The sequence below is a fragment of the Exophiala viscosa genome (assembly GCF_022695815.1).
Source record: "Exophiala viscosa unplaced genomic scaffold EDD37scaffold_10, whole genome shotgun sequence".
In the NCBI taxonomy this organism is placed as follows: Eukaryota; Fungi; Ascomycota; class Eurotiomycetes; order Chaetothyriales; family Herpotrichiellaceae; genus Exophiala; species Exophiala viscosa.
In genome coordinates this window covers 127,688-152,338 of record NW_026944362.1, presented here as the reverse complement: position 1 = coordinate 152,338, position 24,651 = coordinate 127,688, and the positions used below count along the sequence as shown (strand labels likewise).

General features: G+C 51.9%; 13 protein-coding genes across 13 annotated transcripts; 4 read left to right on the top strand and 9 right to left on the bottom strand.

The window, feature by feature from the left end:
- Positions 1–32: 32 nt before the first annotated feature.
- On the bottom strand, positions 33–2,056 carry EDD37DRAFT_594367 (uncharacterized protein). Its single transcript, XM_062814553.1, has 4 exons — positions 1,476–2,056; positions 987–1,424; positions 676–941; positions 33–630 (listed from the first exon to the last, which is right to left on the bottom strand). Exons 1-4 carry the CDS (start codon positions 1,976–1,978, stop codon positions 95–97), a joined length of 1,743 nt encoding a protein of 580 aa, XP_062667169.1. The 5' UTR covers positions 1,979–2,056; the 3' UTR covers positions 33–94.
- A 257-nt stretch (positions 2,057–2,313) lies between these two features.
- Positions 2,314–3,569, bottom strand: EDD37DRAFT_696722 (Clavaminate synthase-like protein). Its single transcript, XM_062820139.1, has 2 exons — positions 3,244–3,569; positions 2,314–3,183 (listed from the first exon to the last, which is right to left on the bottom strand). Exons 1-2 carry the CDS (start codon positions 3,531–3,533, stop codon positions 2,358–2,360), a joined length of 1,116 nt encoding a protein of 371 aa, XP_062667168.1. The 5' UTR covers positions 3,534–3,569; the 3' UTR covers positions 2,314–2,357.
- A 667-nt stretch (positions 3,570–4,236) lies between these two features.
- On the top strand, positions 4,237–5,022 carry EDD37DRAFT_696721 (nucleolar protein 12-domain-containing protein). The gene is made up of 2 exons (XM_062820138.1): positions 4,237–4,469; positions 4,522–5,022. The coding sequence occupies exons 1-2, from the start codon at positions 4,287–4,289 to the stop codon at positions 5,014–5,016; spliced, it is 678 nt and encodes a 225-aa protein (XP_062667167.1). The 5' UTR covers positions 4,237–4,286; the 3' UTR covers positions 5,017–5,022.
- Positions 5,023–6,217, bottom strand: EDD37DRAFT_637707 (tropomyosin). The gene is made up of 2 exons (XM_062817050.1): positions 5,394–6,217; positions 5,023–5,345 (listed from the first exon to the last, which is right to left on the bottom strand). Exons 1-2 carry the CDS (start codon positions 5,726–5,728, stop codon positions 5,183–5,185), a joined length of 498 nt encoding a protein of 165 aa, XP_062667166.1. The 5' UTR covers positions 5,729–6,217; the 3' UTR covers positions 5,023–5,182.
- Positions 6,218–6,330: 113 nt separating this feature from the next.
- On the top strand, positions 6,331–7,965 carry EDD37DRAFT_110339 (uncharacterized protein). Its single transcript, XM_062809201.1, has 2 exons — positions 6,331–6,671; positions 6,724–7,965. The coding sequence occupies exons 1-2, from the start codon at positions 6,437–6,439 to the stop codon at positions 7,761–7,763; spliced, it is 1,275 nt and encodes a 424-aa protein (XP_062667165.1). The 5' UTR covers positions 6,331–6,436; the 3' UTR covers positions 7,764–7,965.
- Positions 7,964–9,858, bottom strand: EDD37DRAFT_696718 (branched-chain amino acid aminotransferase). Its single transcript, XM_062820137.1, has 2 exons — positions 9,323–9,858; positions 7,964–9,267 (listed from the first exon to the last, which is right to left on the bottom strand). Exons 1-2 carry the CDS (start codon positions 9,357–9,359, stop codon positions 8,168–8,170), a joined length of 1,137 nt encoding a protein of 378 aa, XP_062667164.1. The 5' UTR covers positions 9,360–9,858; the 3' UTR covers positions 7,964–8,167.
- On the top strand, positions 9,677–10,714 carry EDD37DRAFT_110374 (ERV/ALR sulfhydryl oxidase domain-containing protein). The gene has a single exon (XM_062809202.1). The coding sequence runs from the start codon at positions 9,994–9,996 to the stop codon at positions 10,645–10,647; it is 654 nt and encodes a 217-aa protein (XP_062667163.1). The 5' UTR covers positions 9,677–9,993; the 3' UTR covers positions 10,648–10,714.
- Position 10,715: 1 nt separating this feature from the next.
- Positions 10,716–11,507, bottom strand: EDD37DRAFT_110381 (uncharacterized protein). The gene has a single exon (XM_062809203.1). The coding sequence runs from the start codon at positions 11,380–11,382 to the stop codon at positions 10,783–10,785; it is 600 nt and encodes a 199-aa protein (XP_062667162.1). The 5' UTR covers positions 11,383–11,507; the 3' UTR covers positions 10,716–10,782.
- A 544-nt stretch (positions 11,508–12,051) lies between these two features.
- On the bottom strand, positions 12,052–13,845 carry EDD37DRAFT_110305 (aryl-alcohol dehydrogenase). The gene is made up of 5 exons (XM_062809200.1): positions 13,541–13,845; positions 13,363–13,446; positions 13,194–13,282; positions 12,974–13,124; positions 12,052–12,912 (listed from the first exon to the last, which is right to left on the bottom strand). Exons 1-5 carry the CDS (start codon positions 13,673–13,675, stop codon positions 12,220–12,222), a joined length of 1,152 nt encoding a protein of 383 aa, XP_062667161.1. The 5' UTR covers positions 13,676–13,845; the 3' UTR covers positions 12,052–12,219.
- A 1,453-nt stretch (positions 13,846–15,298) lies between these two features.
- EDD37DRAFT_659113 (ATP-dependent RNA helicase ded1) lies at positions 15,299–17,676 on the bottom strand (the record flags this gene model as incomplete). The annotated part of the gene is made up of 5 exons (XM_062819019.1): positions 15,299–15,429; positions 15,481–15,865; positions 16,043–17,316; positions 17,347–17,417; positions 17,474–17,676. 5 exons carry the CDS (start codon positions 17,674–17,676, stop codon positions 15,299–15,301), a joined length of 2,064 nt encoding a protein of 687 aa, XP_062667160.1.
- A 500-nt stretch (positions 17,677–18,176) lies between these two features.
- On the bottom strand, positions 18,177–19,740 carry EDD37DRAFT_637662 (cyclophilin-like domain-containing protein). The gene is made up of 4 exons (XM_062817049.1): positions 19,409–19,740; positions 19,085–19,350; positions 18,886–19,037; positions 18,177–18,799 (listed from the first exon to the last, which is right to left on the bottom strand). The coding sequence occupies exons 1-4, from the start codon at positions 19,607–19,609 to the stop codon at positions 18,534–18,536; spliced, it is 885 nt and encodes a 294-aa protein (XP_062667159.1). The 5' UTR covers positions 19,610–19,740; the 3' UTR covers positions 18,177–18,533.
- Positions 19,741–20,036: 296 nt separating this feature from the next.
- EDD37DRAFT_568415 (30S ribosomal protein S13) lies at positions 20,037–20,342 on the top strand (the record flags this gene model as incomplete). Its single annotated transcript, XM_062814187.1, has 1 exon — positions 20,037–20,342. A coding segment is annotated over one exon (306 nt), but the record flags the coding sequence as incomplete, so codon positions are not given.
- EDD37DRAFT_672887 (solute carrier family 12 member 2) lies at positions 20,264–24,610 on the bottom strand (the record flags this gene model as incomplete). The annotated part of the gene is made up of 2 exons (XM_062819462.1): positions 20,264–22,986; positions 23,037–24,610. The coding sequence occupies 2 exons, from the start codon at positions 24,608–24,610 to the stop codon at positions 20,637–20,639; spliced, it is 3,924 nt and encodes a 1,307-aa protein (XP_062667157.1). The 3' UTR covers positions 20,264–20,636.
- Between the last annotated feature and the right edge of the window lie 41 nt (positions 24,611–24,651).

Below are 24,651 nucleotides of genomic sequence, written 5' to 3'. Positions count from 1 at the left end.
CTGTGCCTTCGTCCGCTTGACCTAGTAACGGGGCAAGCTGGATCGAATTGGCTCCTAAGTTGATGTTATCAGTTACATTGTCAACAAAAAGTAATCAAAACCTACCGATGTCACTCTGTGTCTCCTTGTATGGAGTTTGTTGCCCGGCGAACTCCCTTCGCCACCGCCAGAAGCAATCGAAAACAACGCTCATACTCAACCTACTGCGGCAAAGGAGAAGAAGACTATCAGTAGTACCGTCCGACTTCTTGAAAGCATTCTTGCTCGTCCAAAGCTGAGTTAAGATGACCGTGGTTCTGGACGACAGATCGCTGTCTTGAACTGATATTTTCCGGAAAAGTAAGATGTTATCGAAATATGCCTGGCGACCTCTCTCGATATCCAGCAGCGAAGCGAGATGGCTTCTAGCGATCCGCAATAAGGCAAACGAGGCCAGCACTAGCATTTTCTGGTTGTACGCTGTTGCGGAGCTGCTGAAATCCTCGGTCTCATCCAAGCCTAGTGCCATTTCTATGACAGAACAAGCGAGAAGATACAGCTTGGCCAAACTGGCATTGTCCCTTTCTGTTGGCCCAACAAAGAAGTGAAAGCTGTGAACCTGGAGTCTGGCGCAGAGGAGGTGGAAACGACCTGACTTGTCAGTGGTGGTATATTCCACCCTCCGAGAGGACTTACTAAATTGGTCAGGACATTCAGGATCCATTTGCAGGAATTGCCACATGAAGATGTCGATCATAGACTTGACAGAGCTAGCTCCTCCGGACTCTTCAATGCCTTGTACACAGCGGCCCAGTTCCAAGATACAGGAGGCAAGGTTCTGGCTCATTTTCTTCCTGAACTGTAATCTAAAGGGCACCGTACCTGGGCTCTGCTCCGGGAAAAGCTTCGGGTCGTACGTGTCAAGTACTGTAGGTGGTGGAAGTCCGTTCGAGATTGCGGTGCTATCATCTGTCAACATCACATCGATCAATGAGAGATCGCCCTACCTCTGAGCAGCTACTGTGGACGCCACCCACAACTTCGCCCGGTGCGTGCACTCGTTTTCATCGTGCTCCAAAGTTGTTCTCGAGAAATCCTGACCATTGCCCTGAATGTGTAGCCCGATACTGACCGCCAAGCTCAACATTGCCCCTGATAGTACTGGGGAGATATCCTTGTGCATGGTGTCCACCGGCATCGGCCAGACACAGAGTATTAGGTACGCCTGGATGGTAGGCAATTTTTCGGTCTGGGAAAACAGGCTGTGTGCAGCAAGCTCTATGACTTTAGGACCGAGCAGGCTCAGGATCGTCGGGTCTTTGGAGTACTTTCTTGCTCCGATGGCGACGATGGTCCAGAAAAGGAGCGGAGATTGCATGTAGCAGGTGTTAGGATCGTTCAAAGAGTCGAAAATGTACAATTTCGGTAGATAATGCAAGGAGAAGCTGTAAGAACATCAGCGTCTGCATGAGCCGGCACGAGGGTGTCGGACACACAGTGCAAAACAGTCATCGATCTGGTTGCTCCCAAGTTCAAAGTCGTCCAGAGCCTGGCAGGATGTCATGCTAAGTCCACCAGCGCTTGTCGGACAATTAGTGTCTGGCGCGAAACTATTCTCTGGAAATGCTACTGGGTCATTTGCGGCAACACGGGAGATGCTGGCCTCGAATGGCATTCCGTTAGTTTGACAGTTCATCACGGTGTACCGGACAGTATTGTCGTTGCCTGTAACAGTGCTCGACGATACCGAGCTGGGCTCCAGGGCGTCTGATGTTACAAGTTGCTGCTTCAATTGATCCACCTCAGCCTGCAATTGAGCTTTCGTTTGTTTCTTGGTTCGCTTGAATGACTTCAACACCACGCAATTGAGTTTCATTCGCACACATCTCGAACATGGCTGAGAATAGTCTTTCGAGGCATCGCACCTGAGCTTCTGTTGGCGACAACCGGTGCATGATTTGACACGGGCGCTCAACATTGGAGATCTGGTGAGCGACATTGCAGAGCATGCCGGCGCGCAGCCCCCCCAGATGCACAACTGAATTGCAATTGGGGATTGGAAAAGGCTTTGAGAGATACGGGGAAGTTATGGAGGGCTAAGTTAGGGCTCGGGGTCAAGGGCCCGAAGATTTAACGTTTGGAAAGCATTCTCATGATTCGGGGAAAGCTAAGTAAAGCAGGCGCCACACCTATCGTCTCATGTGCCTAATTATTATGTTCTAGCTTCCATCATGGGCGTGTGCACGCCTGTATTATCTAAGCAAAAGTGTGCTGGCGCAATGGGACATCAAAGCAAGCAGACTTAATATCAAGTGACACACAATTAACATATAGGGACATTTCCGATCGCCCAATCCCAAGGCCAGCCACTGCATTCTTCATCTGAACCACTTGGTCTCCACAGTTCCAACGCGCTCAACAGTCACATTAGCTCCATCACCCTTCTTATCCCATACGGCGTTCCTGCCCGTAATCTTGATCCTTCCATGGGACCAGTCAGCGCTTGTCGGAGCATCCTTTGGCAAGTGTGCCATCTCGACTCCAGCTTCCCTAAGGACAGGACTCTTGTCAAGCAGTGTGTTGATAACCACCTTATCGTTTGGCACACAAAAGTAGAAGACGCTGCTCCTATTGTGACCGCGCTGATCGACAGGCGGCTCAAACACACGATGGATGGCAGCTTTGAAGTAGTTCCCAGTCCACCAGAGCATGGTCTCGCCGGCATTGACAACAATCGCTCCTGGGACATGCTTGACATATTTCCACTCGTTCGAGTCATAATCACGAACCTGGAGCGACGACATTGGCTGGCTAAAGAGAAGCGACAGGCTGGTGAAGTCTTGATGACCACCCAACCAGAGACCTCCGGTCACGGCCTTCTCCTCGGAAGTGTATTCATCGTAGTACTCCATGTATCGAAGCCAGGTTTCGTCGTGACCGTTATAGTCATGAGCTTTTACCAGGTAGTCCTCATCATCGAGCTTCAATGCGATCCCGAAGAGCCGAAGGAGCTTGTACAGGATGTCCTTGTGGGTATAGTCGATAAAGCTCTGGATTTCAGGTTGGAAAGGCTTCAGTGCCGCAGGCTGTTCCCGAAGGGACATGTCCCGGTAGACGTTGAAGTTCTCCACCTTGTCTCGCACATTTCCTGCATTGCGCCAGTGGCCACGGGGTTTAAAGCCATGGTATGAACCTTCCTCAATCCTGCAAGTTGTCAGGGGCAGTCCGGGGCGAGACGAAAGAAGATATTCGGCAGGGACTTACATAGGCGCCTTCAAACGCAACTTCTCTTCCTGCGGAGTGCGCTTTAGGATTGTATGACCAATGTCTACCTGGCGTGAGATATCCTTTTCAGTGATGCCGTGGTTGATGATGGTAAAGAAGCCTTGGGTAGTCATAGCAAGTCGAATCTCTTCTGCCAGCTCGGCTCGAGCTTCAGGGCCATCATCGTAACGGCTGAGGTCGATAGTACGGAGTGACGCAAAGTCGACGGGTTCCTTGGATGGTTGAACAGGCACAAAATGGTCTGCCTCAGGAAGGACTTTGGAAATCATGGCGGCGCTTAGCAGTCAAAGATAGTCCTGTTTGATGTGCCTAGCAAGGAAAAAGGGCTCGGTCATACAGGTACTTGAGCACGTCTATCCCCAGCTTTATCATTGTGGTGATTGTGCGGAGACCCCAACCCTGAGCGCCGTAATCGTATGGCAACAAGGAGTCGAAGTCGGTGTTTGGATCCATTTTGAAGTCTAACCCGAGTCCGATCTTGAGCTGAACTCCGGTCCTCCTTTGGCCTTGCGCGAGCAGACTTACCTTGAGCGAAGAGCAAGACATGGCTGATTGGAGTCAGGAGTCTGATGTCGGCCAGCTCCGGCAGTCGGCATGTAGGTACACGCTGGGAAACATCTCATCATCCAGCTCACCTTGCCCGTAACATGGAAAGATCTTGCAACGCGTTCCACAACAGTGATTGGTTCTGATGTCAGTATCAGAAGCCCCTTACCACACAGGTGCTGTCGATATGCATTCCTGCATTCAAAGCGTTGTAATGTGGCGACCAATTGCTTACGTCTTGATGCTACAGTGCCCTTCGTAGGAATTCCCGTTCCCGTGCATGTTAATGTCGGGCGTGTCGGACGATATGGGCCGCCGTAGAAGCCCCGGATCCACTGGGCGACTTTACCGAGTTTGCATAGTTTGCATCAAATCTTCCGCGGGCAAGGCTCGTCGATGCGGACAGTGCAGAATAAATTACAGCCGACCAGCCAGCAACACCTCAGGCTCCCATTCGGTTTTGGAAAGAATAGAAGATGCCGCCTCCTACGAAACGTCGGCGAACAGAGCCGACCGTGGTGGAAGAAATCACATTCGACCCCAGTGCACGGCAAGAATATCTCACTGGTTTCCACAAGCGCAAACTTCAGAGGGCGAAACATGCACAAGCGGCTGCGGAGAAGACAATGCGGGAGGAAAGGCTCGCAGCGCGCAGAAAGGTAGAGATTTGCCCTTCTCAATATCTCTAGCCTCATACTGACTGTGGCGCAGCTACGAGAACAACGAAAAGCGGACTTGGAACGACACGTGCAAGAAGTAAATGCGCTTCTGAAGCCACTCACGGCCTTGGACAGCTCGGAGGAAGAAGATCAGCACTCGAGACCGGAGGAAGACTGGTCGGGTCTATCTGATCCGGAGCCGGAGCCAGTCGATCATGAAGCAGAGTACATCGACGAAGACAAATATACCACCGTCACGGTAGAGGCCATGGACGTGAGCCGCGAAGGACTTTACAAGGCCGAGCAGGACGACAGCGAAGAGAAAGACCAGTCGAAAGAAGCGGAGGACTCTAAGCAACAAGACCCCCCGCCAGAGGAGAAGAAGAAACGCCCATGGGCCAAGGACAAACCAAAAGACGGTACAGACAAACCTAGGAGGAAAAGGAAGAGAAACTTCAGGTACGAAAATAAGACCGAAAGAAAGATGTCAAGGTCGAAACAGAAGGCCAGAAACCATAAGCAGGCACGAGAACGGAAAAGTGAATGATCAATCAATGCTGTTCGTCCATCAAACTGTCAACGCTCGCCCTGTATTGAATGCCCATGGTATCGTAGGAATGTCGTGGTCTAATGCATCGTGGCTTTCACTCCTTGCCAGATGTCGTCGTCGTGAGTCTCTCACACAACAAGAACAACAATGTGCCTCAATCCGATTAGATGTTTCCCATGCTCTGCTCCAATTCTTGCAATTCCTTTTGAAGGTCCCCGTGCTTCTTCGCCATTTCTTCGTATTTGGCCTCCCACTCGTCCCGGGCTTGTTCCAGCGCTTGGACTTTTCGCTCGAAGTGGCCTGCTTTGACATCGGTCTGACGAAGCCTGTGGAAAGGTAAGTATAGTTCAATTGGAATATGCGGTCAATCTTACTTCTCGTTGGTCTCTCTCAAGGTCTTGTCGGCAGCCTCGGCTTCTTCTTCGAGAACTTGGAGTTTGCGTGTCAGGTTTTCATTTGCGGTGCTGTGCTCGGAGGCTTCGCCAGCGGCACTCTTTGCATCCTTGATGGCAGTTTCAAGTTTCTCGACTTCGGCCTCGAGCAGTCCGTTGCGGTGTGTGAGGGAGGTGATCTCTTGTTCTTTCTGGAGGTTCTCTTGTTCCAAGGTCTTGACTTTCGCCTTGAGCTCTTCCGCCTTGGCCGCATTCTCGTCGGCCTCGATGCGGAGCGAGTTCATCTTCTGTTGGAAGTTAGCGAATGCTGAGGCCATGGTGGTCGATGATTGATTGTGATTGGTGTGGAAGTGGAGGAGTCTGAGGGAATTGTTGATGTACGAAGAATAGATGTGGAGAGTGCCAGTGGTATTGTAAACACGACCAGCTAAAGGCTGAAGTGGTGAGGCAGTATCGAGTGTGTCGTGCCTGGCACGAGGGTACACCGCAGTGAAGGCAGGTGCGAGTGAATCGGACGTACCTCCTTGATTCGATCCATGGTGAATTACGTGCAAGTAACCAAAAAATGAGTAAGATGGATTATGTTGCGAGATGAACAGGATAGCGGAATAATTGGGTCGCGTTGATATAGCAGTATAAGATGCTGTATTCTTGTAAAAGGAGAATCGACTGACTGGCGGTCACTTTGTGGTGTTCAACAGGAGTCAGCTGCGAACAGTGGGATGGGTATGAGGGGCGCGCAGTAGGCACTACAATGCCCGCCAATGGGATCCAGTGACTCTAATCTCAGACTCCAGGCTTCAACCGTTTGCGTTTGGGCCCGGGTCTCACATTTTCAGGGCACCCCTAACCTAAATTCTAAAAGACGTGCTCGTTGCGCGGCAACCATGTCAACATCTCAAAAACCATCTCTCCGCGTCAGATTCCAACGGTTCTTGCTCTAGCTACGCTAACCACTACCGCCAAACACAAGAGAGAAACAGTCGGCAGGAACATCGCAACCCATTCATGAATAGATCGTCATCATGTTAGCAGCTCGAGATCAGGAGAATCTCGTACACACACGCCAGACTGCCGCAGCAGGGAAACCATTGAACCAAAACATTCGAGCCCTACAAGCGAAGACGCCAGGAAATTTAAAGACGCCATTTCGTGCTAGTAAAAACGATGAGAATCAACCTTTCGCCTTCAAGGGACAGCAGAAGAACGGGAAAGATGGCCCAGGAAAGTTGGACAAGAATACATTCGTTACACCTCTAGGTCAGTGCATGTTATTACGATTGCCAGTGCACTCTTGCTGACTGTCGATAAGCACCACGCAATAGAGCACCCTTGGGGGCAAAGACGACCAACGCGAAAGCTCATGTATTTCAGACGCCTGCTCCGGCTCCTTTGACGACCAAGCCAAATCGAACGGCACAAAAGCAATCTACGGCCCGCAGATCAGGACGTTCCAAGATTGCAGTCGCCCAAGCCGAGCCTGTCGAGACCGATGTACTGGCAAAGAGACAGGAAGAGGAGGACGAACCAGACTATGGCTATGCACCTCCCCCACCAGTAGCGTTACCAGACCTGCCATTGGATTTCAATTGTGAGGACTTTCCACCACCTCTCACAAGACAGGAGCTTTTGCAAGAACTTGATGAACGCTACGCTTCGCCCAAGGACGAGAATGGCATCTCTTTGCGTCTCAAGAAGGAGGAAGAGGAGAATCGTAGATTTGAGGAGAAGAGAATAAGAGAAAGTCTCAAGGTCTTGGACACCCCTATCCTCCCAACAACCGAAGAATTGAACATACAGGTCGATGCAATGATCGCAGCAGGACCGAAGAGGCAGGGACCACAGACGTCGAGAGTCGACACAGCAAAGGCTCGCTCGGCGGCTGCAGCTCTGTCACAACCCCAGCCGAGACTTCCAGCTGCTGCCATGCGGCCGACTCAAGCATCTGAGCAGAAGAAAACAGGCATTCTTCCTGCAATGAAGTCCAAGGCATTGCCAGCACGGACCGCACCGATGCCCAGCCGACCAGGACATACCGACGTATCACGGAATACCATTGGCTTTCCGAAGGCGAAGAAGGCACCATCCATCATACCCAACAGCATCCGAGAGACAAGACCAGTCAAGGTTGATCAACACAAGATACACCCAAAGGAGTTCCGCGATCTATATGGCACCCCACCAATCGAGAGCGACATGTGGTTTCGACTCAGAGCCTACGAGTTGCTGGACGACGCAAACGTCAAAGAAGGGGCTGATGACCTTGCAGATGGTTTGTTCGAGGCGGACTTCTTCCCCTTTGAGAATTCGAGGTTAGATGACGAAGACTTCCAACTACCTATGCCGGAGTGAGGGATCAGGGAGCGGCGTTATCACTTCTATATGAATATTCACGAATCACGTACTGATACCCGACGGATACCACTGGAGTCGGAGAGCTTGGTGTTAGGGTCGGGTCAGATTGAAGGTGTTAGCATGCTCCAGTGAGCAAGACGCGCATCTCGGCACGGAGTTTGCACAGGCAGGGAGTCCTTCATGGCTACGAATGAAAAGGGTTGCAGCAGCCTGCATGGGTAACAAGTATTCAGTTCTGTACAAATGCTATTTTTCCGATCTCACTTTTATGAGGCCCCCTTTTATACGCAGAAGTCTTCTTGAGTCCGGCTCCTTTGAACCGAGGTGCCCTGGATTAGTACTGATCTGCTTTCGCGGACGCCGTATTGGTAGAGTGATCACGAGTGATACAACATGTCGTACTACGGCAGTTGATCCACAGCTCCGTTTGGTACGCCTTTTGAAGCAGCGGTGAACTCGCTCGGCGGTTCTGTCACAGTGAAATTCCATCCAAATTGATCCTTCACTTTACCCTGCTGAATGCCCTTTAATGTGGTCAAAAGCTGGGTGCAGACCGGACCGGGGTCCAGCTTCTCGTTGACGGGATACTCGAACTTGTCTTCTCGAGATTTCATGGTGATGCTCTTGATGGGCACGAGCGAGGCTGCGGTTCCAGCGGCCATGACTTCGCTGAACTCGGGCAATTCCTGGTACTCGATGCGACGTCTCTCGACGTTGTATCCGTAGATGTCCTTGGCGATCTGGCATGCGGACTCGGATGTCACGGACTTGATGACAGCCTTGCTGTCGGGCACGACGATGGTCGTCGTGTCGCCATCCTTGCGCACGCCGAGGAAGCCCGACGTCGAGAACTCGTCGATCTCGCTGCGCGTCTTGCTGTCGAGATGCAGCGTGATACCGAAGCCAGCGTTGCGGGCCTTTTCGCTATGTCGAAGGACAGGTGCGTAGTTGCCGCCAACCTTGGCGCTGCCTGTTCCTTCAGGCGCGGCACGGTCAAAGTCTTCTAAGATGAGGGCGTCGACGGCGTGGACACCGTGGTAGACACCCGTAGGCATGACGAAGACGACGAAAGTATACTCGTCTGGAGGACTTAGACCGAGTTGAGCGCTGGATCCGAAGAGTAAAGGCCGGATGTACATGGCGGCACCAGTCTCGGTGGGAGGGACGAACTCGGCGTTCAAGGCGACGGCAAGGTTGACTGACTCGATGAAAAGATCTTCGGGTACTGGAGGCACGCTGATGTACTCTGCGGAGCGTTGCATGCGCTTAGCGTTCTGGTCGGGCCGGAAAATGGTGATATTGCCATTGGGTAGGCGGAATGCCTTGATGCCTTCGTAGCATTGCACGCCGTAGTTCAGACCGGGAGCCATGCCGTGGATGGACAGGTGCGGAGAGGTGATGAAGCGTGGTTTGCTCCATGATGGGTTCTCGGAGGAGTAGCGGAAGGTCGACTCGATGTGGCCGTTCACTTCGCGGACTTTGAAGCCAACATTGGCCCAGTCTAGAAACAATGATTAGACATGTCGTTGAGTTAGGAGATTTTCATGTGGACTCACCAATGGTGCTGACTGGTGGAGGAGGGAATGGAGCCATTGTAAAAGAGACCAGCACAAATGGTTTCCAACTAGACTAGGACTCACTCCCCAGGGTAAGGACTCTTCCTCTTCGCAATATGTATCAGTTGAAGGATGGAATGCTTGACGCTGCAAAATTATCTTGTGGTCTTGTCATGCAAGCCCGCTGAGCATAAGCACCCAATACGATGTTGCAGTGGTCGGATTACCAGAATGTCAGTGTATGAATCTTTTGCGACCGGCAAATAGTTTTGTGTGTAAGATATTGCGATATTCTTCTTATGGACGTTATTTGATTCGATGGTTCGAGCAATGCTTTTTGCAGGGTGTAACAGCGAGATCGGAGGCCTTTTTTACTGTTGGATTGAAGTGACTGGATGAACAAACCGAGGTCAAGAGCGTTCCAGGCCAATACGAGTACTGTGGTACAGTACTGTAAGTTAGTTGCCGCTTTTGTATGATGCCTCTAATCCGGCAACCGTGTCACGCTGTCGCAATGGTTTTGCCATGTCCGTGCTTGCCGTGCATTGTATAGGTACCTGGTACTTTACCAATGTACCAGGTAACAATCACCTCAGATCAGTCGCGTGTTGTTCTCGTCTGCCGCAATCCCGCTGTGCTTCCTTCCTCCTAGGTTGACCAGTCTGTTCACCATGCCTCGGAGTCCGCCTCCCATCCTGATCCTCATCTCCGCTGTCGCCCTCTTCATCTGGTACGTAGTATGGACTGCCGGTCCTCCGCGTGATATGTCCGCCTTCTCCTACGCCGACAAGTTCGAGTCGACGCTCAAATCAAAGTTGGGCACAACAATCCCTGTCGCAGTCGGCACAGAGCATGTCAGCACAGCACCTTCCCTCGGCGAGCATGTAATGCCCAAACTTGGCAACGAGACGCTCAAGGCGGAACTCGGTCGCGCTGCATGGAAAGTCCTCCATACCACGATGGCGAGATTCCCGGACAAGCCGACACAGGACGAAAGCGACGCCCTCAAGGATTACCTCTACCTCTTCGCCCGGCTATATCCCTGCGGCGAATGCGCCGAGCACTTCCAAGGAATTCTCAAAAAGTATCCTCCTCAGACCTCGTCACGGTCCAGTGCGGCTGCCTGGGCCTGCTTTGTGCATAACTTGGTCAATGAACGCAAAGGCAAGCCGATCTTCGATTGTGCCAATATCGGGGATTTCTACGACTGTGGATGCGCGGACGATGAGAAGGAGGCCATCTCTGCTGCTGGAGCCAAGAGCAACGTCATTGCGCAGGGCAAATCGGTCGAGATCGAAGTCGAAGGACCGACAAGAGGAGGTTGAAAGGTCACAACCTTGACAATGCTATCGAAGATTTGATATTGTGGCATATCGGCTATAGACATACAGCATGCCGTCCAAAGTCATCAAGAACCGACATGAGGCTATCATCAGGATCGTCGAAATCCCAATACCAGCTCAAAAAGGCGACTGGCAATGATCTTCCAGGATCCTGCCATAATGCCCACTCGAACGATTCCCTGGGTCCTCCAGCCGACCAAACACGAATTTGCGGGATTTCGCCGTTTCCACACAACAGGGACTCGATAGGGGCCCCGACCTCCTTCTGGTGGTGAATCGTTCAACACAGGAAGTAACTCGATCAACGAGTCGTCTCCACAAACTTTTATTCTTCGTGGGCGATGTCAGCGTGGCTGACTGCGGGGGTATTGCCATCTCCGGTGGGATTTGGTCGTCGTCATGAGGAGCTCCCGATGTACGTGGTGTCGAAGTTCTGGATTTGTCCTCCTGGAAGGGATCTAAAGTCCGAAATCCGACGTCGATGAAACACCTGCTGGGAACGTACCAGTCATCGTCGAGGGCAGGATACTCGGAGCCATTGCCGACCCATGTCATCGATGCGCGTCGCTTGATGCACTCTTCGCATGGATGTCCGACGACCGTCGTAGCGTCTTGAATATGGCATTCTCGCACGCCGGCCGAGTCGCAGATACTGTTCCGGAAGCGCTTCGTTGCCGCGTGGCTGCACAGCCAAACGTATTGTACGGTCTTACACATTTTTGAGGAGAGGGCTGTGGTCAGGGGTTCGAGCTCGAGGAGGGAACGAGAGAACAGTCGCGTTGGTTCTGGTCACCGCATCGCAAAGAGGCTGCTGGCTTGTGAAATGATGACCGAGCACAGGACAAGATATATAGGGTAGATCGTGGTCATCAAAAAGAGTGGGAAAACCTGGTCCTCCCGACTGTGGCTCGAAGTCCTTGACAGAAAAGAAAAATCCGATCACTGAACCAAATATTCGCAGCATGGCTAGAAAGCGGCCCGAAAGACTTGACTCACCCTCCAACCAGACAATGATCCCTTTTCGTTTGTTTTGCTGGTTGTATTCTTTGTTGGTGCGGCCCTGAAATAGTAGGCCGCACAATCGCACTGTCCGATTAGCATGGCTTCACAAAGTAGGATCGACGGACAAAGGAAGGCACATGTCTGCAATGCTTCCATGTCGAGCAAACAGTCTGTTGTCATTCGAGGATTTGTCTCCGGTTTTCTTACGAGGTTCATTTTATGGTAGGGTAGACAGACACACGGTACCACGAGAACATCAAAAGAAACGGTGGGTAGCCTCGTGCCTGCCGCACCACCATTCTTTAAACACTAGAAGGCGATGGATTTTCACGTGCAAATCACCAGGACGGATCATTAGTCAATTGGCTGCCTGAGTCTACAATATGCAAGGCTGATGTCCCTGACAATACGCCCGGATGGCGCGCCTTAGGCTCGAACCAGAGATCCTGACTTTTTTGTGCATCTAACCATGTAGACAGTATTCATGGTGGAAGGACGGATCCTCGCTCGCCTGATCGGCAGTAGCAGGTTCCCCATAAGCCAATTCATATTCTACTCCTTGACAAAAGTCTTCGCTGGGGACGGATATGCGATCTGTGCCGTGGTCATGACCAGGTGTGAGCTCACACCGGTCTGCGCAGGGCTCGCGCCGACAAAGTTACTCGGGAATCCGACGTCGAAGTTGGTCTGACTCTCCAGAAACTCGATCTGCTGGGGCGTCAACTTGATGCTGAGCGCCTTGATGTTGTCCTTGAGATGTTCGACCTTGCGTCCTCCAATGATGGGGAAGACATTGATGGTCTTTTGCATGACGTAGGCGAGCGCGATGGCCGAGAGACTGGCGTCGCCGTGCTCAGAGGCCACTTTCTCCAGCGCCGCGCTGATCTTCTCTTCCTGAGAGGTCTGGTCGCCGCCCATCAGACTTCTCAGACCTTCGCCCTTGCTTTTGCGCTCCTCAATTTGCTTCTTGGACTGGAATTTACCGCCGCCGATGACGTCCCAGGGTGCAAGGGCCATGCCGAACGTGCGGGCCATGGGGATGATCTCGCGTTCGAAGTCGCGGAGCATCACGTTCCATCGGCCCTGGTACACGCTGAAGGGGGTCTTGCCGTGGGCGCGGGCGTAGGTGTTGGCCGCAGAGACAATCCACGCTGGAGTGTCGGAAATACCGAGGTATAGCACTTTGCCTTGCTGAACTAGGATGTGGAGACTGTCCATGACTTCCTCGATCGAGGTGGTGTGGTCCTGGCGGGAGTGTCAGTATGACGAATGACAGCGGGAAAAAGGACGGGGATCCTCAACTTACCCACCAGTGAAGGTACAGAAGGTCAATGTAGTCGGTCTGGAGCTTCTTCAATGAGTCGTTGACGGAAAGGTGCAAGCTCTTCTTGTGGTTGCCGGAGTAGTTGACTGTCTTGCCTTTGCCCAGCTCATAGCCGCGATAAGATGTTGTGAATCTGGGTTGCACCGTCAGTTACAACACTCTACACGGCTGATTTTATTCGCTTTATTGGGGGATGGCATACTTGGTGGCGATCACAATCATATCTCGGTTTTTCTTTTCTTGCATCCATTCTCCAAGCCATTTTTCTGATTGCTCGTCTTGATAGTTGTTCTGGTCTCATTGTCAGCCGCGAACAAATCCGATTGTCATGCTTCGGCGTGTGGTAGGGGAAGCACATGAGGTTGACTTACAGCAGTATCGATGAAGTTGCCGCCGGCCTCGTAGAACGCATCCAGGAGCTTGAACGAATTCTCTTTGTTCATGCTACCCATGAACTAAAAAAATGATCTCGTCAGTGAGTATTCTGGAAGATTGGTGATCGCAACCCGACCATCGGAGTTGGTTTCCACGGGATTGGCAAAAACATACCCCAGACCATGCGTCACCAATGGACATAGCACCCAGACATAATGGCGATACTCTGACACCGGCAGTACTAGACAGGATTCTGTACCGACCGAGCTCTGTCTCAGGCTCAGGAGCTGGCGCAAAGAAGTCGGCCATGGTTGCTGGAGTGTACGATGGTGGATGGAAGTAGGTGAAGTGAGGTCAAGAGATCGAGATGGGAATTGGAGATATTGGACGTAGTGTGAAGTACGAAAGAGAAGCTCAGGAATTGAAAGGAAAAGAAGATGCGGTCAATTTATAGTCTACGTTCACCTAGGTACCTAGCTATGAGTTCACGACCAAGTCTAAAGTTAGCCGACGTCAGGATTCTGAGATTCGTAAACTCAGTATTGTACAGTAGTGCGAGCAGTGCCAGCACGGAGCAGCTACAGTATTTTGACATATTTGCAGAGCCACGACTCCTCATGGCCATTCAGACATGGACCCTTCCCATCCCCCTTGAACTTACTCACAGTAGCTATTCCATGATCATCTAATGGTACTTAGTAGTTACACACCGCTGCCCTCTCATTGATGGTTCTTTCTCCGATTTGGCAAATGAATGGACAGAGCTTCTCCACCTTCCCATTTCGTGTGGCCTTTGCCGGTTGCTAGCCTCTGAAGGGGGTTGCCGATAAACAGGAATGGCCCTCAACAAGCTGTGATGGCTGGATATTGTTTCAAACCTCGCCAATCATGTCAAAAACTTCGATAATGCCTCATGCTATGGTCCTTGGTCGGCCGAACACCAAGGGATGTTAAGGTACATGTCTCTTCAAGGTCTTTGACACGAGCGGACGACTGCGGCCGACCAGCTTACCCCACACTGGTGATAGACGGGCATAAGATGATAGATCCGACGCTATACAAAGTGTACCTGACACTGAGTGGATTCACTATTACGGAGTACTGTGGGAGATATCCAGTCCACTCTCACACAACATCATACGAGCAAGTCAAGATGAAAACAACAACTTTTTTCCCATTGTGATCAGTGATCACTTCTGTGAACTAGTAGCAAGCCTGATCTAATGCAGCCAGCGAAGACCTTTTCCTCGTGGTCTCGTGAAAAACAGCTCATCGAAGCCGTGCTAGACATAAAACCCCTTGGGACATCCACATGTGCAAGTATCTTTCTTGAGTCTTGCAAATCGTAGATCCATCCCTCCGTCCAGCCGGCCTCGTCAAGCTCCTTTTTGATTGTTCATGTCGAAAGTTCTATCTATCATCATGTCCCATAGGTTCGAAAGAGAGCGAACCGCGAATAACTTTTGTGTGGAAGAAACAAGAATCTCGTCACCAAGCCATCATCTAGGCCCCTTGCTGTTGAGGGGCCCCTTTGGCCTCGTTGGAAATTCATCATCCCGTGGAAGGGAGCTGTTGCGCCTTGTCCACTCTCTTTCGTTGCAAAACCGACGCCATAATGTGTGCGGTCAGTTGCACACATCGTCCGTCCTCTGTCCGTATGAGGATGCTCGACATGCTGGGGTATCTGGAAAACAATCGGAAAAGTCAACGCTATCTATCTTGTATCATGCTGTGCTCGGTAAACTCGTCTCGAAGGTGTGTGCTCTGGGTCGTAGTTCGAATGGAGCAGGCTCATGCAGAAACGCCTGCCCGTTGCTCTGGTACCACCGGAGCACTCCTCGAGTGCATAAGGTCGAAAGGAAACTGAAAACGCCATGTTGAGAAGAAACGGAAATGTCGTATGCCGGAGTGAGGACGCCGTTGGCTGACCATCTACCACCAGGAAGATGGTCCGTTGCCACCGCCTGGGTTACCATAACTGCCTCCACCACCACCGGAATAGCCCCCGCCGTAGGCCCCACTGCCACCGGAACTGCCGCCCCAAGATGGAGCCCCACCGTAGCCTGAAGAAGTCAATATTGCGCCTGGAGAAAGGGAAACGAGCCGGGACTTACCACCGCTGCCGCCGCCACCGCCGCCGCTGTATCCACCAGAGCCGCCAAAGCCACCGCCATAAGAAGGTGCAGCGCCTCCCGTACCACCGCCCACGCGACGCATGTCACGAGTGGCAGTTGCACCGCGACCAGCACCACCGCGACCACGGCCTCCACGTCCACCACCACCAAAGCCAGAGCTCTCACGAGCAATGTTCTCCAAGAAACCAGGCAGCTCCTGGTGAGCTTCTTTGAGGAGTTCGATGAGATCACGGACAATACCACGGTTGCCACGGTTGAAGAAGGCAGTCGAGAGACCAGTGTTGCCGGCACGACCGGTACGGCCAATACGGTGAACATAGTCGTCAATGTCGGTAGGAAGATCGTAGTTGACAACATGGGTGACCTACAAATCGTCAGTAAATCGTGTCGGTGAGCAGCAAGAAGGGGGATACGGGCATTCGGTATATCAAGTCCACCTAGAGGAGAAGTCAGTAAGCAAATGAACATAAGAGTAAACAACAAATACGCGAAGGAGTGTGGGAAGGAGGATAGGCATGGGGGATTACTTACGGGCCGCGACAGCAGTGGCAACCATAATTGGGCAGCGACCGTTGCGGAAGAATTCCAAGGCTCGTTCACGTTCACGCTGGGTGCGGTCACCGTGGATGGCAGTGGCTGGGAATCCCTGGTTGATGAGGAAATCAGACAAGGTATCGGCCATGCGCTTGGTCTCGACGAAGATCAAGGTCAAGCCACCAGAGTGGGTGTGCAGGATATCGAGCAAGACAGAGCGCTTGTCCTGGTCCTCAACGTATTCGACCTTCTGGGTAATGTTCTCGGAAGTCGAACCAACACGACCGACCGACAAGAAGATGTACTCCTTGAGGAAGTCTCGTGCCAACAATTGGATGTCTCGTGGGAAGGTGGCAGAGAACATGAGTGTCTGACGGTTCTGGACGTTTGGCATGTCTTCACCCTCGACGATGCGACGGATCTGAGGTTCGAAACCCATGTCCAGCATGCGATCGGCTTCATCGAGAACCAGATACTTGATGTTAGCAAGTGAGATACGACCTCGCTCTATGAGATCGACCAAACGGCCAGGGGTTGCAACAAGCAGATCGCAGCCACGTTCGATGGATCGCAGTTGAGTGCCAATGTCAGCGCCACCGTAGACGACGCATGGTCTGACCCAAGAGCGATAAGCGAACTTTCGTGCCTCATCGTAGATCTGAGACACCAATTCACGTGTAGGAGCCAGGATCAGAGATGTAGGGAACGCCTTGCGCTGACGGAAGCCACTACCACCAGCAGCAGGGTTGACTGAAGGTCCAGTCTGGAAAGCTTGAGAGAGGATGGGGAACAAGAAACCACCGGTCTTGCCAGAACCAGTCTGAGCACAAGCCATGAGATCTCTTCCACCCATGACAATGGGAATAGAGTACTTCTGCACTGGTGTGGGAGTGGCGTAATGCGCAAGCTTGATGTTGGCGATCAGATGGTCGTCAAGTGGCGGGTTGGTGAAGGAGTTGACGGCCTCCGGGACGTCCTGACCGCTAGCCTCGACTGGGATATCGTCGTAGTTGGCAAAGTTGATACCAGTCTGTTGCTTGGTTGGATCGTTCGGGACACCAAACAACTCTCGCTCGACCTTGGGGTTGGCAGGGCCGGGAACGTGTACACCATCTCGCCATTGTCCATCTCCTGAACCACGAGCAGAGCCACCACCGTAACCACCAGAGTGACCGCCGCCACCGCCGCCATATGAGCGGACATCATGAGAGCCACCACCGGGAGCACCGTAGGCGTTGGGATTGAAAGGACGAGAGTTGCCCTGGCCAGCCCAGCCGTTGGCTTGAGGAGCAGCCGCTGGGGGAGCAGCACCGGGGACGGGACCAGGTGCGCCAGTAGCAGGTGCAGGCGTGAAATCTTGAGCACTCGCCCAGTTGCCATTGCTGTTACTGAGAAGTCAGTATATTTTCGTCCCAATATAGAGTCATAGTAGACTTACTTGTTGTTTGCCCATGCACTTCCGTTCAGACCAGCAGCAGCCGGGTCAGGACCAGCGCCATCCATCATTGGAGGACCGCGACCCTGGCCACGCAGGTGAGGAGGAATGTAGGCGGAGCGACCTCCAGGCATTGGTCCAGGACCACCTTGAGCGTGCTTGGAGTCGTTTAGGGAAAGACCATTCAAATTCAAGGAATCAGCCATGTTGGGTGTTTTTCGTATGAACCTGAGTGATAGCTAGAGAAAAGAGATGTTAGACACTGCTTCGCGCGAAGAAAGGCACGAAGTTCTACGGAATTTCCAGAAGGATCTTTCTTTGAGTCGGGGAAAGCGGTGTGTTTGTGATCTCAAACCAACAGGCAGGTGAAAGTTTGACCACGCCAACAGGAGCAGGCCGAGATGTACTCACGATTTGTAAAGGTCTCAGAAAGTTTCACGAGATGACGAAGTGATCGTGAAAAGAAATCGACGAATTGGACGATGCGCTTCGTTGAATGAAACGGTTGAGGCGTCTAATGTGAAGATTGCTGAGGCTGTTTGGTAGGATGCTTTCGTGTCCGCAGATAGGAGAGAGACACAGTACGCCTCTCCAAGTCTATCTGAAAATGAAACGAAAGGCTGAACAAGAAAAACAATGATGATTGTCAAGTGTTTGTGATGTGAATTGTGAAATTCGTGAGGTGGTGGAAGAGGAGGAGGTCTGTCAATTAAAAAGCGCAGGCAAGACTTTTTTTCGTTGCGGCCTTGGAGGCACTACATTGAGGGCCAACCAGTCAGCGTAAGGCGGCGATTCTCTGGAACAATCGACCGCCAAGTCGCGCCTAACCAAATACTGAATTTTCCAGGGGGGCTAGTGGCGATGGGCCATCATCATACTGGGGTGGCCTTTAAAGATGGCGATTACGATGCTGTCGGACATGGGGCAGTCGGTCTCACATCTCTACGACGGGCACGTGAAGGCGATAGCGTCACTGACAGCTTAGATGGAAACAAGGTCCTTCTTTCAGCCCAGGAACATCCGAGGCCTGACCTCAAGCACTATTTTATTTTCATCATTTCGTCTATGCCATGCTTTTCTCATCCATTTTATCATAACCAGCCCTGCGCCGCCTGACCACAAACAGGACGACCGCAATGATCAAAAGGAAGAACACTGCCTTCTGAACGTACGCTTGAGTGGCCATGGCTTCGGCAGGGGAGGATGTGTCCGCCGCTGCAGGGATGTCCTTTGCTGGTGACTCCAGCTCGGTCTCAGGCTCCTTCACCGGCGACACCGGCTCCTCCACTTCACCTTCGAAGTAGGGATGCGCGTCCGAGTAAAGAGGCTCTGTTGAAATGTCTCAGTAAGCTGTTCTGGACACGGCAATCCGAGAGCAGTACCCGCCCTCAAAATCTAGAGCTCGGCGTGAATACCTTCCGCAGGAACTTCCAGCTCTCCGCTCTTCACAATCTTCACTCCCTTGACAGGACGATCTGCTGCGCCCTTGGGAACGTTCTCGATCTTCTCGACGATATCGTAGCCCTCAAGGACCTCGCCGAAGACCACGTGTTTACCATCGAGCCAGCTATAGTCGTTAGGCAAGAGCATAATCAGAGAGGAGCTTGGTCGTACCTTGTGATGGCCGTAGTAATAAAAAATTGCGAGCCGTTTGTGTCTCTTCCAGCATTGGCCATGCTCAGCATGCCCTTCTTGGTGTGCTTCAACTTGAAGTTCTCGTCTGCGAATTTGTCCCCATAGATCGACTTGCCGCCAGTTCCATCTCCTCTGGTAAAGTCGCCGCCCTGGATCATAAAGTTCTTGATGACACGGTGGAAAGAGGATCCCTCAAAACCGAAGCCCTTCTCGCCGGTTGCCAATGCACGGAAGTTCTCCGCAGTCTGCAAAAAAGACGTGATGTTAACTCAGGATGATCCCAACTGCCTGCAGACAGCTTACCTTGGGGACTGTTTTGCCGTACAGACCAAGCACAACTCGGCCAAGAGGCTCATCACCGTGCTCAATATCGAAGTAGACCTTGGTCGTGATCTTGGGACCCTTGGCTGCTGATGCGGTCTGGCCCATGAACAGGAACGTGGCGGTCAAAATGACCATGAGCGAGATGATGACTCGCTGGATATTAGCCATCTCGAAAAACATTGACGCCTCGTGACTGTCGACGGATAGGTTCGAGGGGTATGACAAGTACAAGGTAGGTAGCTCGATACTGCTGCGACTTCAATGCGGAGGACACATTGTCTCAGACCCTAGGTTCACTGCGTAGTCCGTCACCGGCATAAAAGCGGCGCATTATTCGACCAGATTCGTCTCCGCTCCCATTCCAATCCTCACTTTTTGACTCTGCCGTCTTTCGCGCGAGAGATCCGGTTCATTACTCCTGTACGCAAAGATATCTGAGGCGGAGGAGGGCGCATCATGGTAAGCCATCTATATTGCCCAGTGTGTGAACCCGCTGACATATAAAGGTCTTCATCCTCGGGGTCAATTTCCCCGAACATCGGTTCCTCTGGGTAGGGACTGTTACCGACTATATCTGCTCGTGCATTGCTAATGGACTGAATAGCGCGCCCTCGAAACGTTCTTCGGCGTGGGCTCTCACACACGCGAACGAATCATGTCACGCTTCCATCTACACGAGACAATCAAGGTCGGCGAGCTGTCGCAAACCCAAACCCTAGATCTGACGGCGCACCTCGACTCAATGAAACTCGAAAATCACCTGAGACGGCAGATTCAGCAGGATATCCAACGGCTGAGGGACACGGGTACCTACAGAGGTCGACGACATGCCATGAACTTACCGGTCCGAGGACAAAACACGAGAAGCCAGATAAAGAATGCACGGAAGCTCAACAAGGTCGAAAGGTTTTAGAGATCATGAGGTGCTACGGGTCACGATTGATATATCGCAACAGCGGACACAGGTAATCAACGGCCGGCCTAGGGTCCGGACTATCCGGAATGTTCGACAGCATGGCAACAGGCGTTGGGCGTAACACGGGCGACTTTTCAGTCGAACCAGCTTGGAAGCTGTATGTCGTCCGGGATGAAATGGTATTGAAGATTAAATCGCATATGTACTACAAGAAAAGTATGTCCGTGAAGAGAGAGGACAGGAATGCTTGGTCTGTTTTGGAGCCAATCGGCAATCGACAGTCCAATGCACTTATAGATTTGTGGTAACAGTCATGCTGTTACTATGCACAAGCAAAGTTGGCGGCAGTCCACCAACCAAAACCTCCAAATCACTGACGTACCCCAAGCTATCAGTCTCGCTCTTGTAGGTCGCTTCAACCGGAGCAGGCAATGTTGTGAAGATGACTGCCGTGTCTTCGCTGTTCTGAGAGATCAGCTCGTTCAGGATGAGATGTTGTGCTCGGCTTGGAAGGTCATTAAAAGACAATGGAATCGACGCTGCAGCAGGATAGCCGGAAGTAGGTTTGGGGCGAATACTAGTCTCCCTTGTTCGCTGATAGATGGACCGACCGTTCGTCGGGGCCTCCTCAACAACCTTCGGGCGAGGAGGACGCGGAGTATCGGCAAACATGATGGAAGGGCCAGCCCCTTCCTCGCTCGCAACCTTTGTCAAGGGAACAGGGGTTGACGTAAAATTTGGTGAAGTGCCTCGTCTCGAACTCCCAAGCTGCAAGCTGCTACGTGGTGACACAGTATCCAGCGAATTATCGCCCCTGCTGAGAATGCTGTCGGTACGGCCTCGATGATCGCTTTCCCCAAAGTCCTGGAATGCGGTATGCATGCTCGACGGCCCTTCTTCCTCGGATTCAACGTTTTTCTTCCTCCGCCTGCGTTTCTTGGAACTGGCCAGGCTGCTTTTCTTTGAAGACATTTTGGGTTTCTTTGGAGATCTGAGCCCCATCGGAGATAATTCTTCATCTTCTGCCTCGTCTTCTGACCGACTGATTGCTGAGTCTCCGTCCTCATCGCTTTCATCTTCGTCCGACTGGGACATTTCGGAGTCGCTAGGGTGAGATGCGTGTCGACTGAGCATGTCGTCATCTAGGCGAGATGTCCTCATGGAGAGACTAACTCCAAGATTTGACAGATTTCCAAGAGAAGACCTTTTCCTAGGACGAGCCAGGAACTTTTTTAGGCCCTCAAGTCGGACCACGGAAGCTTCTCTCCTGCCATTGAAGGACGGGCTGGGCCAAACGATATCATCCGCCATGGTTAGCGCTTCAACGGCACTGACGTCTCCTGAGCGTGCTTGACCACGGAGTACCTGAAGCTCCTGCCACCATACCTCATCTTCCAAGACTTTATTGACCTCGTCCTGAACTTCCTGCTCCACTTCTTCACCATTGACGACAAAGTTGTAAGATTTGATAGCGCCACAAGCAAGCCAAAAAACCAGCACTTGGGCTTCAATTCGTAAGTTTCCGAGGAGGGAAGTCACTCGGACCCGCTCGTCTTCTACGTCGGATTCATACTCCACAAAGACTGCAACTCGGAGCTTGTACACCCGCTTCCATGAAGGCACAGTATTGAGAATACAGCCCAGTTGAAGGATCAGGGTGTACGTGTCGAAGTTGGTCGTGAGAAGGTTGCGAGATTGACCCTCCTCATCCGAAGTGATCTCCGCTGACATCTGTATTGGCCATAGGTCGATGTATTTCTTAGTCACTTCCTCGACTTCTTTCGGTAGCTCCAAATCAGCGAATCCGGCGGCGATGGCCACGTTGGTTTTCAGCTTGAGAATCATGTCCTCCAGCACCATGACATAGCTCTGGACGTCTGTACGTTTCTCGATATAGCAGGAATCCGTGGGGAGTTCTCTTTTCAATATGTTTCTGCTGGAACGTCGTTTCTTGACGGACCCGTGTTTTCGCTCTGGAGGAGGACTAGGCACGTCCACGAGAGGTTGTTCATTTCGAAATTGCTGAAGATTATAGAATCCGAACACAACAATATTCGGTCTCATGCCTCCCAAGCCTGCAGACAGAAAGATATTTCTTGCTCCCCATTCTATGGACGGGGATATGGCGACATTAACGAAAGCTTTGATCCTGGAGACGTCGATAAACTTGTTCCACGCGGCTTGTTGGCGGCGAGCTTCAGGTACAGAATCACCAAAGTTTTGCGTGACAATGACATGTCCAATGATGAATAAGGCCCCTTTCTTGAGAGAATTGCAGAATTGGATCAACTTGTAGCCTCGTCTTGGGTCATTGACGAAAAGAAGGATCTGAGGCCGCCAAAATTTGACATGCTCGGTCCTGAGGCGCAGAAGATATTTCCTGACTTGGTGATAGATGAGCACCTCTGAGATTGAACCCCAAGGCTTCGGCGGTGTGGTGTAATGGATTCCCACAATGAGGATCAAAAGGATACATACTGAGCCTGACGCCGCGATCCCGTCAACGAAAAACATGCTCGCGATGCTCAGCAAAGCACCCGCCGCTGCAGTCCACCAATTGAAATAATGAAAGGAAGGGCGAAAATTTGGCGCAGAACCGATCCTCAGCAAGAACGTTGCGACGTTTAGAGCGAAGAATGTCCTGTAGATCGTTAGTGATAAATGTCTACTATGTTGATGGAAAAAGCTTACATCAGATATGTCATGGTGATGAGGGAAGCGATTCGATTGATATCGAGCAGCAAGGTCAGCTGAGCCACAGCAAAAGTGCAGAGAAGGGCGTAGATGGGATCGTCACTCTTCTCAGTACCTTGACCAAAGACGGAGAGACCAGGGATCACCTTGTCGCGTGCTATCGCTTGCAGTTGCTTGGCTGGTCCGATGATACCCATGAGTACGGAGAAGAACGTCGTAGCGATCTCTCCAACCAGGATCAAAATGCCCGACACATTTGTGTCTTGCACGACGTTGACATTCTTGTAAAACGATTCCCGGGTGATACTGGCAGCCATGCCCAGAATGACCACGGAATACGAGATGAATGTTAGAGCAAGGCCACCCAATGTACCCCTAGGGATGGATTCACTAGGGTTCTTCAAGTCGCCGGACATGCTTGCGCCAGCCAATATGCCGCCCGTGGCGGGAAACAGAATTCCAAAGAGGTCCTGATAGTTTTCTTTGCCTCGAAGTTGACTTCCTGAGGCTCCCCGGGTGAAATGAGGCATAAGGTTTTCTCTCAGTGTTTTGATGCTGAAACCGGTGAAGCGGGTGAAGTGTTTGTCCGCCTGGAAAGGAGAGACAATGATCGCCGAGAAAGGTATGCTGAAGGTGGCCAGAAGAAGCACGAACAGTAAAAGGTTGCTTGCACGGGCAAAGATAGCACTGCCACCAAGACAGATAGCCAGACAAACCACGAGCACGACTGAACTCCAGAGGAACTGCCACCAACCTCCCTCCGGTAGAGTGTTTGCCCACTCACCAGAGTTGGACCCGAAATTGTAGATAAGACAGTCTATCAGACCGACTGCATTCATACCCGTGTTGAACACAAAGCCAGCGTAGGAGACTAGCCCTATGGCGCCACCGAACTCGGGACCGAGAGACCTGGCTATCAGGTAATAGGCCCCTCCACCCCGGACCGTGCCATTAGAGGCGACAGCAGAGATGGACATGGTGGTGAGAAGGTTGATAGCATAAGCAATAATCAACATTGCTAGCATACCAAGGACTCCACTCTGGCCGAGTATGAAACCGAACCGGATGAACATGAGGATACTCAGCACATTGAGACTGGTGGGCACAAACACTCCGGAGAAAGTGCCCAGCTTGTCCGTACCACCCACAGGTCGCGGCAACGACCCTATCTTGCGCGAGGCGGCCTTCTCAGCCGATTCGGCGCCATTGGAAAGGTCCTGCTGGGTGACGACTTGGTCCAGAACAGAGCCCTGGGTGGTGGTTTGGTCATCAATGAGGCCATCGAAGGTTCCATAACCACCTGTAGTGGAGACGGTTTCGGTTCGGGTCAAGAAGGGGCTTGAAGCCGCGGAACGTGCCGTGGTCGGCCTTGAGGGAGTTTGAGCAGGGCTGGGGTTGCCCTGAGCTGTAGATGGACGTTCTTGAGTGTTTGATAGAGTAGGAAACGAAGACCTTCTCATGAGTTGAGCAGCGTCATCGGTGGCTGTCCGTGCGGAAAATGTAGGGCGACTTCGTGGAAGGGTGCCACGTCCCCGATTTGATGGCCAGTCCCTTCCTCCTGTATCGGCCATGGTGTTGACAAAATATGTGCCTGGGATGAAGGTCCATAATC

Bases quoted from the DNA above. Each gene is read 5' to 3' on its own strand.
- EDD37DRAFT_110381 (XM_062809203.1), bottom strand. From the start codon at position 11,382: ATGTGTAAGACCGTACAATACGTTTGGCTGTGCAGCCACGCGGCAACG.
- EDD37DRAFT_696721 (XM_062820138.1), top strand. From the start codon at position 4,287: ATGCCGCCTCCTACGAAACGTCGGCGAACAGAGCCGACCGTGGTGGAA. The intron at 4,470-4,521 runs GTAGAGATTTGC...ACTGTGGCGCAG, and splicing joins GGCTCGCAGCGCGCAGAAAG to CTACGAGAACAACGAAAAGC.
- EDD37DRAFT_637662 (XM_062817049.1), bottom strand. From the start codon at position 19,609: ATGTTTTTCGAGATGGCTAATATCCAGCGAGTCATCATCTCGCTCATG. The intron at 19,351-19,408 runs GTAAGCTGTCTG...TCTTTTTTGCAG, and splicing joins ACGGCAAAACAGTCCCCAAG to ACTGCGGAGAACTTCCGTGC. The intron at 18,800-18,885 runs GTATTCACGCCG...ACATTTCAACAG, and splicing joins GCTGGAAGTTCCTGCGGAAG to AGCCTCTTTACTCGGACGCG.
- EDD37DRAFT_110305 (XM_062809200.1), bottom strand. From the start codon at position 13,675: ATGGCCGACTTCTTTGCGCCAGCTCCTGAGCCTGAGACAGAGCTCGGT. The intron at 13,447-13,540 runs GTATGTTTTTGC...TCATTTTTTTAG, and splicing joins TTGGTGACGCATGGTCTGGG to TTCATGGGTAGCATGAACAA. The intron at 13,283-13,362 runs GTAAGTCAACCT...CAATGAGACCAG, and splicing joins GCAACTTCATCGATACTGCT to AACAACTATCAAGACGAGCA.
- EDD37DRAFT_110339 (XM_062809201.1), top strand. From the start codon at position 6,437: ATGTTAGCAGCTCGAGATCAGGAGAATCTCGTACACACACGCCAGACT. The intron at 6,672-6,723 runs GTCAGTGCATGT...ACTGTCGATAAG, and splicing joins TACATTCGTTACACCTCTAG to CACCACGCAATAGAGCACCC.
- EDD37DRAFT_696722 (XM_062820139.1), bottom strand. From the start codon at position 3,533: ATGATTTCCAAAGTCCTTCCTGAGGCAGACCATTTTGTGCCTGTTCAA. The intron at 3,184-3,243 runs GTAAGTCCCTGC...GACAACTTGCAG, and splicing joins TTGCGTTTGAAGGCGCCTAT to GATTGAGGAAGGTTCATACC.
- EDD37DRAFT_696718 (XM_062820137.1), bottom strand. From the start codon at position 9,359: ATGGCTCCATTCCCTCCTCCACCAGTCAGCACCATTG. The intron at 9,268-9,322 runs GTGAGTCCACAT...CATTGTTTCTAG, and splicing joins TCCACCAGTCAGCACCATTG to ACTGGGCCAATGTTGGCTTC.
- EDD37DRAFT_637707 (XM_062817050.1), bottom strand. From the start codon at position 5,728: ATGGCCTCAGCATTCGCTAACTTCCAACAGAAGATGAACTCGCTCCGC. The intron at 5,346-5,393 runs GTAAGATTGACC...ACCTTTCCACAG, and splicing joins TTGAGAGAGACCAACGAGAA to GCTTCGTCAGACCGATGTCA.
- EDD37DRAFT_110374 (XM_062809202.1), top strand. From the start codon at position 9,994: ATGCCTCGGAGTCCGCCTCCCATCCTGATCCTCATCTCCGCTGTCGCC.
- EDD37DRAFT_594367 (XM_062814553.1), bottom strand. From the start codon at position 1,978: ATGTCGCTCACCAGATCTCCAATGTTGAGCGCCCGTGTCAAATCATGC. The intron at 942-986 runs GTAGGGCGATCT...GACAGATGATAG, and splicing joins TCCACAGTAGCTGCTCAGAG to CACCGCAATCTCGAACGGAC. The intron at 631-675 runs GTAAGTCCTCTC...CTGACAAGTCAG, and splicing joins TGAATGTCCTGACCAATTTA to GTCGTTTCCACCTCCTCTGC.